The 12347-nt window shown below is 43.6% G+C and overlaps 1 protein-coding gene across 1 annotated transcript in view; it reads left to right on the top strand.

The window, feature by feature from the left end:
* Window positions 1-12347, top strand: part of RMC1 (regulator of MON1-CCZ1) — a 1444591-nt gene that overhangs the window by 642871 nt on the left and 789373 nt on the right. The window contains exon 10 of the mRNA XM_044065362.1: window positions 7379-7490. Within this exon, the coding sequence (XP_043921297.1) occupies window positions 7379-7490 (112 nt within the window). The remainder of the gene's footprint in view (window positions 1-7378; window positions 7491-12347) is intronic.

Raw genomic sequence — 12347 nt, 5'->3', positions numbered from 1 at the left:
TTTCAACACTTTGGCAACTCACATATGGTATAGAGGCACACACCTATTATGGGAGGATAGGTTTTCTTGTCTCACAGAAGGGACCAGCAGAGTGTTCTATCTGTGGAATGTGTTACATACCCTCATGAATATGTTGATGCATCCGTGCAGTCCAAGTACCTGGGCAAACACTAAAGTTTGACCTATTTATGAATCATCAGCTGTATGTATGTTGTTTTGGGTTCTTCACCCTAATAAAAATCTAACCAGTCATCACTGCCTTTGATCCTTTTTGTCCCACATTCTGTCATATTGTGTCATATTCAGACTCTTTATTTGCTGTTTTGCAAAAAAAAAAGTGTTATTATTGGTAATAAATCATATACTATCTTACTGCAAAATAAGACTAGTCTTTGTTCGTTGTATGAAAACACCAGCACATCTAGGTACTTACCACACACACACACACACATCTCTGCAAGCTTCAAAAAACAGAGGTAATGTGGAATGATGCTGGATACAGAACAGTGTCTTGTGCAACCTGCTTTAGTATCTAAGCAGGAGAGAGAACTTCATAGATTCTTTCCAAAGACTGTTACAAAGCTTGAAGAAATTCTGCTGAAGAATACAGGACACTGATGCAGTACCTCTAATGTCAGCCAGGCTAAATTCTCCATTGCCCCTTCCAGCTCGCTGCCATTTGAACTAGCATATTTTGGCTTTCACATTATTCCTGCAAGTTTATTTATTTATTTAACATTTGTTTACCGGGGAAGTCCAACTGTGCTAGTTGTCCATTTTCAGTGGAGGCCCGTGTAGAAAAGCTCCACATAAAGCCACATAAGGACACACAGTGTTACACTACAAAAGTGAACAGAGATGTGACAGATTATACAGAAATCGTTGGAGAGGCATCATTACAGTGGAATTGCAGTTCAACAATGTTTGTACAAACACATTTGAAAACTTACAATACAATTATTTGGCCAAATGTTCCTTTTACAACAGAGATATATGTGGAAGAAGAACAATAATGTGGGAGAAGGTAGGAAGGTGTTGAGTAGGTTCAGCCTGGGGAGGAGCAGGAGCACAACCAGTTGTGATTAAATGGGTCTTCAGCAGTTTTTTGAATTGTGCTGAGTTGGACGTGTTTAGTATGTTTTGAGGGATAGAGTTCCATGTTTTGGATATGTTGTTAGAATAAGGTGATTCTCTGTAGCTGTTGTTGGATTTGGTAACTTTTGATAGTAGTTTTTTGGAGGATGTCTGGGTCCTGCTGTTAACATGGATTTGAACTAGGTTGTGTAAGACTGGACATTTGTCAGGTAGGTATACTGTAGAGTGGGTTAGGGTAAGTGGGTTAAAGGTTAATAGGTTTGGAAGATCTAGCCATTTGAGTTGTTTAAGAGCATGACAGTGATGGGTGATGTAGGGCAGGGTGGCAGCAAGTCTGACTATCTTGTGGTAGCATGATTCAATTTTTTTTGTCAGTTTTCTTGAGGTTTGTGAGTACAGGGAGCCATAGAATAAGGTGGATAGCAGGTGGGTCCTGGTGATTGGTTTTCTGGAAGAATTGGTTAAGTAAGATTTTATCCTATAAAGAGAGCCTAATTTGATGCGGGCCTTTTTGATTGCAAGTGATATGTGCTTGTTGAATTTTAACTTATCGGTAGTGTGATGAGACCTTGGGACACAGGTGGACAGTAGTCTTTCCTTTGATGGTCACATCACCACAGTAGTCAGGAAATCCTTCTATGTGGCACACCTCATCACAAAAGGTTTCTCATCCAGAAAAAAAAGAGGTCATTGTTCCCCTCTACTCATCACTCATTAGACCCATTATAGAGTCCAACGCCCCTTTTGGTATGTACCTCACAAGACATCTACAACAACTGGAAAGGCCACAGAAATACCTCACAAAGAGGATTACCAGCCTCAAACAGATACCCTAGGCAGACCGTCTCAAAAAACTCCAGTTTTACTCCGTCGCATTTCGCCTACTCAGAGTTGATCTCTGCCTAACATACAAACCTATGTCAAACCCAGAGGTGTTGGACATGCTCCACTTAAAGAAATCCCAATCTCTCCGAGCTACATGCTCTAGGGACCTAAACGTTGTCATCATAATAAACAGAGCATGCCGGAGGGATAGATTCCTGTCCCAGAGACTTCCCATACTCTGGAATAAACTACCTATCTATATCAAACAAAGCTCCTCATTAGCACTCTTCAAGAAAAATCTTGATGATTGGATGGGAAATTCACCCCGGGGATCACCTCTGTGGCTCTGCTCGACAGTGACACAGGAAAATAATTTTCTTGGGTGGCAAAAGGCAGGGTACCTTTTTGGCTGGGCTTGTATAGGCGCCACGGCCGATAGCCTAGTACCTACCTATGAACCTATACCTAGTATCTTAGTTTCTGGGATGGGTTCAATTAGTGTGTGACTGGAGGAGGTGATTTTAAAGTTCTGCTTAAGGGAGTTTGTTTTGTGACAGTTGTTTGGGAAAAGCATTAGTTTGGTTTTGTTGGAGTTTAGGATGAGCTGATATTTGTTTTGGAAAAACTCAATGGCAGTAAAAGACTTTTGGGTAATTTCTTGTAGTTGTGATAGGGTAGATGTGGCCCAGATGACAGTGGAGTCATCTGCATATTGTATAATGGTAGAAAGGTTAGTTGCTGTGTGCAGATTATTGGTGAGGACTGAGAAGAGTAGAGGCCATAGTATTGATATTATGAAAAGGCTTGAAATGCCCTGGTTCCTTACTTTATCCTGTAATGCACAGTAGACATGTGGCTACAGATGGGCTAGCACACTACTGTTTTTCCTGAAATTGCACCATTTCCCTTGAGTCTCTGTATAGTTATTTGCATAACAGTTAATATTATCCAGACAACACTTGGTTCTGTAGTAGTATACAAGAAGTACTTAATATGTTAAACCATTTAAAATGCAAGCTAAACACAAACTCGAGGAGTTCTATATCTAACATGTGAGTCATTTTTTTAAATATTTCCAAACTCTGGACCCCACCCAGTTCGTGTTTGTAAAAGGCAGATCATGTCTCCTAAACCTGATGGACTTCTTTGAAGCAGTCACCAAAGTTGTAGATGAGGGTAAGGTGGTTCACACAGCCTATCTAGATCTCGCCAAGGCTTTCGATACATTCCCCCACTCTGGAATTACAGATAAACTCACTAAACTAGGTATAAATCCCTATGTCACAAGATGGGTTGCCAGCTGGCTCACTGACAGAACCCACACTGTGAAAGTAGCGGACTTCAAATCTGACTTCAGACCAGTGACAAGTGGAGTACCATAGGGTTCAGTCCTGGGTCTTCTCCTGTTTGGTATCTACTTTTCTGCAGTACAGGCTAACACAGAAGGTCTTTGGCTAATGAAGTTCACAGATGACTGCAAACTAGGAGCCATAATCGAAACTCCTGACAATGTGGACATCCTACAAAAGGGCCTCACTGAGACAGATGCCTGGTGTCAAAGCCATGGCCTCAAGCTCAATGCCAAAAAGTGCATGGTCATCCCTTTTGGTAAAACTCTGTACCCATGAACTACCACATAGGCGGTAGTCTACCTAACACTGAAAGTGTGATAAGAGACCTTGGGACAGGTGGACAGTAGTCGCTCCTTTGATAATCACATTGCCACAGTAGTTAGGAAATCCTTCTAAGTGGCACACCTTATCACAAAAGGTTTCTCATCCAGGAAAAAAGAGGTCATTGTTCCCCTCTACTCGTCACTCATTAGACCCATTATAGAGTTCAATGCCCCTTTTGGTATGTACCTCACAAGACAGCTACAACAACTAGAAAGGCCGCAAAAATATCTCACAAAGAGGATTACTGGCCTCAAACAGATGCCCTATGCAGACTGTCTCAAAAAACTCCAGCTTTACTCCATCGCATATCGCCTACTCAGAGGCGATCTCTGCCTAACATACACAGCTATGTCAAACTCAGAGCTCTTGGACATGCTACACTTAAAGAAATCCCAATCCCTCTGAGCTACATGCTCTAGGGACCCAAACCTTGTCACCACAATAAACAGAACATGATGGAGGATTAGATTCCTGTCCCAGAGACTTCCTATACTCTGGAACAAACTACTTATCTATATCAAACAGAGCTCCTCATTAGCACTCTTCAAGAAAAGTCTTGATGCTTAGATGGGAAATAGGAAATTCACCCAGGGGATCACTTCTGTGGTTCTGCTCGACAGGGGCACAGGTAAATAATTTTGTTGGGCGGCTAAAGCTAAGGTACCTTTTTCGCTAGGCTTATATAGGCCTTAGGGCCAATAGCCTAGTACCTATCTATGAAGCTATGAAAACAAGTTAAGGATTGTTCACTTAAATTTTGGAAGTGAACATTAGCTGCAGTCTCAGATACTAACTACATTTTTCCCTAAAGGCTGACTTCTAAGACTCAGATGTATGTATGAGTATAAATCCAGTAAACTAAAGCGATAAGTACAGTTGTACAGCTGTAGTAGTTGCATTACTGGATGTGCACTTCTTTATGCACCCCCACAATAAACTTTCATATTAAAAAAAAAAAGTGATCAGTGAATGGCACATTTCTTTATTGCAGTGATAAAGTGAGTTCCATTTGTAGTTTGTAGTGAATATAAACAGTGTTAACAGCTTGTTTCACAAGCAGCAAGTTGCAAGCCCTTGTCTGTATCAGAACCTGTACAAAATAGAATTTTGATAATTTATTAGTAAGCCTACCATTAAATAAGGTGCCTTGTGCTCCTTAGGCTTTTGTCACTCAAACCATCATACCTTTGCTCACACGCATCACATTTATAGTGAAAAGATATCACATTTCACTATAGGTCCATCCTTCCATCCAAAACCCCTTTTTCCCATTTTTGCACATTTGAGTTGGGATGTCAGTTTAACAGTGATAATCATCTTGAGTCAATGTTCAGACCACTGTGTGGTTAGCCTTGCTGTGGTTGTTCTTCTGTATCACACACCTGCACGCACTCACACCTGTGGCCAATTTAGTGTGTCCAGTCCACCTACTGAATGTAATTGGAATGTGGGAGGAAACCAGGACGCCTGTAGAAAACCCAAGCAAGCACAGGGAGGACATGCAAACTCTGCACAGGAGACACCCTAGCAGAGAACTAAACCAGAGAACCTCTTGCTGTGAGATGGCAACACCAACATCTGTGCCACTGTGCCCCCCAACCACCTTTGATAACATGTGAACCTGAGAAAATGTTTAAGAAAAGAAGAATGCAGTTTGTGGCTCCTTTGTGCAAAGTACACTTTTTTTTTTTATTGCTGCATAACAAAATGTATTGTTTTTGGTTTGAAGGCAGTGGCCAGTTTGACTTTAACTTTCTCAGTAACTTAACGCTGGTGGTATAGAGGCATAAAGCCGTAACAGCTGACCATGCAGCTTGAATTTGACTACAGGGTCAGGAGCTTAGTGGCAGTAGTAGGAAGGAAGGGTGCGGTCATCTAGAGGGGGTGGGGCAGAGCTAAACACACATACTGCCACTTTTTATTGGAAGAAGAATGGTAATGTAGAGAGGTGACCAGGGGGCAAACATTAGGCAGATTAAGGAGACGATCGGTGGTAGACTTTCATGTAGAAGTGCAGACTTGCAAAAAGGAGGGCATGTGCGCCACTGCTGTGGCACAGCTGATTTGCTGGTCTTCCCAGGGGTTAGGCTTAGGTTATTCAAAAAAATGCTCTCATTACAAGAATACTGACTAGCTTCTACTCTGGTTGAAATCACCAGGGCAGAGGAACAAAACCACTGAAGGGTGGCTTTGTCTTTCAGCAAGCATGGAGGCAAAAAAAAAACATTCCCAGTAACTTACAGCTCTCTACATCTCTGTTGAAAGATGTGCACTCCTGATGATTAGCTAGATCCTTTTTATGCCACTCACACCTATAGTGCCTTTTTGTATATTTTCAGTTAACACCTATAGCTCCTTATGGCACTTTTTTTTTTTTTTTTGCTCTGGCTCCTGTAACTACGCGACTTACCAGTTAATAATAGGCAATATTAGAAAGGGCAAGGATTTATTAACAAAATGGCAGTACGAGTGTTAATCTAGGATGTCTTGCATTGGAGAAACTAATCACCATTTGCAGCTTATTATTCATATTTATAATCATACCTTCATAACTGAGACACTTGCATGCTATTGAGGGGCTTAGTGTGAGAGAGAGGAAAATTCATTGTTAGTGTCCATTTGTATCACATTGCACGTGAGATATTGCTAGTTTGTTAGTAATTATGAAAATAAGTAATATTTCCATATGCACTTAATATTTCAGTGGCTTACAAACTGCTACATAGCATCAGATGAAGCCTTAGATGTTGAAGAAAACTGTTTTTGGTATTTGTACTTTAAGGCGCACATCCAGATGAAACCTTAGATGTTGAAGAAAACTGTTTTTGGTATTTGTACTTTAAGGCGCACATCTTGAAAGATATTCAGTGTTGTGTTTAATTACTAATTATACAATTAAGCATATGTTTTCATATTTTTGTAAATATCTGAATAAACATGCACTCAGAGAGGAATTTCTTGCGGTCACGCGAAAGCGTATTTCTGGTTAACCAAAGTGTTCTAACAATATATGTCTGTGTTGTACATTTTCCAAGATATGACAATTTGTGAAAGTTTAGCAAAAAAATATTCTGGGTTTGTGTGAATTTATAATGTAATAGTATTTATAGAAGAACTATGAATGCATTGACTATTATCACCACAAAGAATACATCTTACTGATAACATTGCTGTTTGTACCATTTTAATAGCTTTTATTATTCAAAAGAATGTGCTTATCTTATGCTTTTGAAGTTGATTTTTCAGAAAATGCTCTGGAATGCAAAGATGTATGTAGGCTACTAGAGTTATGATATTCTACACCTCATAGGTATTAATGAGTTACATTAATTGCCCCGTAGAAGTACAGTTATTGTTTTTCTTTGTCAGACAAAGTAAAGTATTGGTTAGAGCTACTGATACACAGCACTTGATTCTCCATTTCATTTTCTGGCTGTTCACATCCTGTATAGATTCTGCATGTCTTTTTTGTGTTAGAGTGGATTTTTGACAGGATCACAGTTTTCTTCCCACATCCAGACATATATAACAGTAGGTAACTCATTTAGGATTGATTCTGTGCCTTATGCCCATTGGGTGTTGGTAGGCTGCTCCTCCCCAATTACCCTTAACAGGATAAAGCAGGTGGTAAAGAAGTTAATGAAAGGATGAAATATTAGAGTTAAATTATTCATATACAAAGGTCTGTATTTCTAAACATCAACTTTACTACATCTGATTGTTAGTAAGCTTATTTTAGAATCTTTAATCACAAAGTAGAAACAGATGTTTTCTTTTTTCAGACGTCTTTGATATTTGATATAAACATACAAGGAGAAACTGATGGCACTGTTACCATTCACCAGCCAATTCTTCCTCCAATGTCCATTCGACCTTTTGAGATTCCTCAAGCAGGTAAATGTGTATGTATTGAAAAATGTTTGGCATTTACAAGAAATAGTGGAGGATCAAAAATCAGCAAGAGGAAGCAAAACCTTCTACTGTAAGTTCAAGCTTGTGGTGGTTTGTGATTTTAGCTTTGTGTATCTTATTAAAAATAAAATCTGATGTTGTTAATCTTTGCTCATTCCTTACGATGGATTATCGATTCCGTACTCAGAACCGAGCCGGCCTTATACCAAGCTTGTGCCAGCCAAAAACTCTTGAACCAAGATCCTACCCACAATGCTCTGCTCCCTGTTACCTCACATCTCGTTTGCCGCATTGATGTACAGCCATGTCAAGCCTTCTCCACCCCAATTTGTTCTCACTCCAGTTATGTCTTCTTCACCGGCACCGGAGTTCCTGGTGCAGACAGTCACGGCTCTGACAGTATCATCACAGCCTTTTTCGGCACCCCTGACGTCGGTGCAGACTCTTTTGGCACCGTCTCTACAGGTACAGTCTCCTTCAGCACTGTTGGTGCAGACTCCTTTGGCTCCATCCTTGTTGATGCAGTCAACTTCTGGCATACTGCCTTCTATGGTGCAGACACCTTTGGCACCGACCTGCTCTGTGTATTCACTTTCGGCACTGTCGTATCCAGTGCAGACACCTTCGGCACCGTATTCATCAGTGCAGACACCTTCTTCACTGGCACCATTTTCATCAGTGGAGACATTTGCCATACCGCCCTTCACAGTGCAGACACCCTCAACGCCTTTGTTGGCGCAGATATCCTCGGCACCATTCTCCTTGGTGCAGCACGGCTCCGGGCTCTACATTACACGAACTCACCAGAACTAAGTATTCTCCTTCCATAGATCCTTTTGTGGGAAGTCAGTACAGCCCCTTTCTAGACAGGCCAGAATCTCCATCGGGTCTCTTTACGAGGTCAACCAGGAGCCTCTCAGGATGTGTTGTGGCTTATCGATCAGTTGCTTGTGGCCAGGGGACTCTCTAATCCCTCTTGCAGGTGACCATATTTCTCCACAGACTCTTATCTTACACTCCTCCTTCGACTTCCAGGGAAGCATCGAAGCCCCTTCCTCCGACAGCAGCTTTCTTTCCTTCAACACCAACAGTGGACCTCACTTTGGAGCTGGAGTCCTTCTGGCCCTCGGTGCACTGGGCACCGGGCCCTTCTCAAGCTAGCGGCTGTGCCATACGGGCAGGCGTTCTTGGTTCAATGCCAATATTTTCTATGGCTCCCTCCAGGAATCCTCCTACCCTCATGCTCCACATCCCTCTTGAGTCTCCTGGCTTGGGGGTCGGCTCGTCGGAGTGGGGTGTGACCCCGGTCCCAAGGTTGTTGTGCTCGGTTCTGGGGTCCCATCCCTCTTCTGGCAGTCTGGCCTTCCAGGTCATGGAGAGGGCACTTGCCTCTGCTGGCAAAACATCCCTGTCAGAGTCCTTGTCCCCCTCTCTGCCACAACTACCGGACCCCTGGCACAAGGGTCTCAGACTTCTCCCCCGCAGGCGATCCCCTCCTTGCAATCTACCTCAGAGCTCCCCACTGAGGAAGGCCCTTGCAAGGCATCGTGCAAGAGGAAGCACATGGACTCCACTGAGGAGTCTCTAACCGAAAATACAGACTTTGATGACGGGGAAGTGTCCCCATGGCCACCCTCTGATGAGGTGGCCTTTGGTGACATCCTCAAGATCCTAAGACAGACGGGTGACTGGAAGACCTCCAACCCTTCCTCAGAGGATTCCGTATTCCTGCAGGCCTTTTGTACCTGGCCCCCTACCTCCTAGGTTACCCCACCGGCCAATGAGCTTATCCAGCTCATTGTTCAGCATGCATGGAGGGCTCCTGACACTTTGGAAGCTATACCTCAGAGGTCTTGACAAAATTTTATCTTCCCCTGCTGAACATCCTCATTGGTCCAAAAGTCTTCCAGTAGATGTCATGGTGGTGGTGGCTGCAACCAAAAAGGACTTGGCAGAAGAGAGCCATACTGTCCATCCACCCAACAAGGAGTCACAGGCGATAGACAGACTCGGGAAGCATGTATTTGCCACACCAACCTTCACTGTAAGGTCCTTGAACTACTTGGCACACTTTATGAGGTTCCAGAGGGTCTTTATCAACCAACTCTCTGAAACCTTGGCTGGAGCTGTTTCTGATGAGGTGCACGACAAGGTAGCCTCTCAGATAGCAATCCTAGAATTTATATCCAATTCTTCCATGTGCCTCATTTCACACGCAAAGGAAGGAGTGGCTAGAGCAGCAGGTGCAGGCATAGTCATGAGACATCATGCCTGGATGCACCTTTGCGGCTTTGTGGATTCCTTTAAAGCTTCCTTTATGAATGCCCCTATCGAGGCCTCCGCATTGTTCGGCCAAAAGGTTAAGGATACGCTGGCAAGATGCGAACAAGATAGTAAGACCCTGTTTGCTGTTGGTGTCTGACACTCCACCCCTCAACGATTCTACTCCAGAAATCAGAGGAGTGGGAAGATGTGGCACAGAAAATCACAGGGCTCTTTCCGTGATGCACGTGCCAAGTTCTCCCCTAAGGGCAGAGGGGGAAACTCTAATGGAAGACACTGCTTTCAGGGCAGGGGAGGTCTGCAAAACCGGGGTTCCAGAGATTCTTTCTCTGGGCAACCCTACCAGTGCTCCTGAAGCGTTGCCGAACTGCTCACCTCTGGAAGTGGTCAGGGGTTGTTTTTCCTTGTACCTTACTGCCTAGCGAACCATAACCACTGATTCCTGGGTACAACAGATAATATCCAGAGGTTACTGCATTCCCTTCCATCTCTGTCCCACTTCACCCAGAAATGTACCTGATGTCCCACCCAGTCAAGGGAAAGCAGCAGCACATGAACTCCGAAAGCTGCTACAAAAAAGTCATCCAGATGGTCCCCCCACACCAGATAGCATCTGTTTTTTACTCAAGATTCTTTTTAGTGCCAAAAAAGACAGGGGACTGGAGACCAGTTCTGGATCTCAGCACACTAAACAAATTTGTAAAAACAGAGAAATTCCGGATGGTCACGGTTCAGTCTATCCTTCTTCTTTTGGAAGAAGATGATTGGATGTGCTGTATAGATTTTCAAGATGCATATTACCATATAAAAGTGGACAAACACTCAAGAAGATACTTCTGCTTCCTCATAGGAGCCAGTCACTACCAATTTCGAGCACTGCCCTTCGGTCTCTCTACAGCCCCCAGAGTGTGTAAATGCATGGCCGTGGTTATCGCTCACCTGAGACTTCAAGGATTTGAAGTGTTTCCGTACCTAGACAACTGGCTTCTTACCTCCCCCACCAAGTGTCTACTGGAGGATGCCCTGGATTACACTCTTCTCACAGCTCAGCACCTAGGAATCACTATAAACTGGGAAAAGTCCAGCACAACCCTGGCACAATCTTTAGAATTCATCGGAGTTCTGTTGGACATGAGAAATTGCACAGCATCTCTTCTGGATCACAGACTTCAAAGAATAAGACAACAGGTTCAGCCGCTAATCTGTCACCACAGATCTTCTGCTCGGTCCGTACTCCAACTCTTGGGGTCGATGGCAGCCTCGATCACCATTGTTCCTCTGGCCAGGTTCCACATGAGACTTCTTCAGTGGCCACTTCTGGCTACTTCTCACTCAGTGGTACCCTCTACAACATCCTGTGTCTTTTCAGATAAGTGTAACTCAGAGATGCAAGCAAGACTTGCTCTGGTGGATGTCTCAAAATCCCCAACAGTGGTCTCGTCCCTTCAACCCCCATCAGCCAAAAGCCAAGGCGACCACAGATGCCTCCCTGATGGGGTGGGGGGCTATGCCAGGGAAACTCAGTCCAAGGCACCTGGTCAGAGACAGAGGCTCATTTGCATATCAGTGTCCTGGAACTGAGGGCGGTGCTACTAATGTTGCAAGCATTACACTCTATCCTTCCATCAGGGACTATTGCAATCCAGTCAGACAAAATGTCAGTAGTCTGGTACATCAACAAGCAAGGGGGCACCAGATCTTACCTGTTATGCCGAGAGGCCTTGAGAATATGGCAATGGGTGATAGCTTCCAACCACTTTCTAATTGCAATGCACATTTCCTGGAGCTCCAACATGATAGCAGACAAATTGAGCAGGTGCATTCTACAACCTCACGAGTGGTTCTTCAATCCTGTGATAGCGGCAAAAATTTTCAACCACTGGGGCCAGCCTTGCTGCAATCTAGTCACCTCTCCAGTCAACTACAAGTGCAGCAACTACTTTGACCTGATCACCCCTTGGGGAGAGTCACCGAGAGACGCTGTAGTCCACAAGTGGCCCTCGGGTCAGCTTTATGCTAACCCTCCTGTACCCCTCATTCCCCAATTCTTGAAGAAAGCACGGCAGTTGAAGAGCAAAATAATCCTCATTGCACCATATTGGCATTGTCAAGTTTGGTTCCCCTTCCTTTGGCCTCACCTGCTAGATCGATCATGGATCCTCAATCCAACTCCAAGGTTGATCTCCCATCTGCAGGGTCTGTCCCACCCCAATCTAAAAAACCTGAAGCTGACGGATTAGTTTCTCCAATTCCAATAATTGCCAGGCAGGATAACCTCTCCTCCCTAGTGCGCAATATTCTTATTGCATCTCATAAATCATCCACCAGGCTAATCTCATCAAATGGAAAAGATTTACCTTATGGGCATTGAACAAACATTTGGACCCCTTTTCAGCCCCAGTTTCGGTGGTATTGGATTATTTATCAGATCTCTTTCAATATGGGGTATCAGCCTCTACTGTTCGTATTTATTTAGCTGCCATTTCTTATTTTCACGTTGGCTTCCAGGACTCTTCACTCATGTCACAGAGACTCTGAAGGCTTTCTTGAAGGGCG

Source organism: Protopterus annectens, chromosome 3.part0 (genome assembly GCF_019279795.1).
Source record: "Protopterus annectens isolate FY-2018-M chromosome 3.part0, PAN1.0, whole genome shotgun sequence".
NCBI classification, from domain to species: Eukaryota; Metazoa; Chordata; order Ceratodontiformes; family Protopteridae; genus Protopterus; species Protopterus annectens.
Note: the sequence above shows the minus strand (reverse complement) of the source record. Positions and strands in the feature narration are given on the sequence as shown.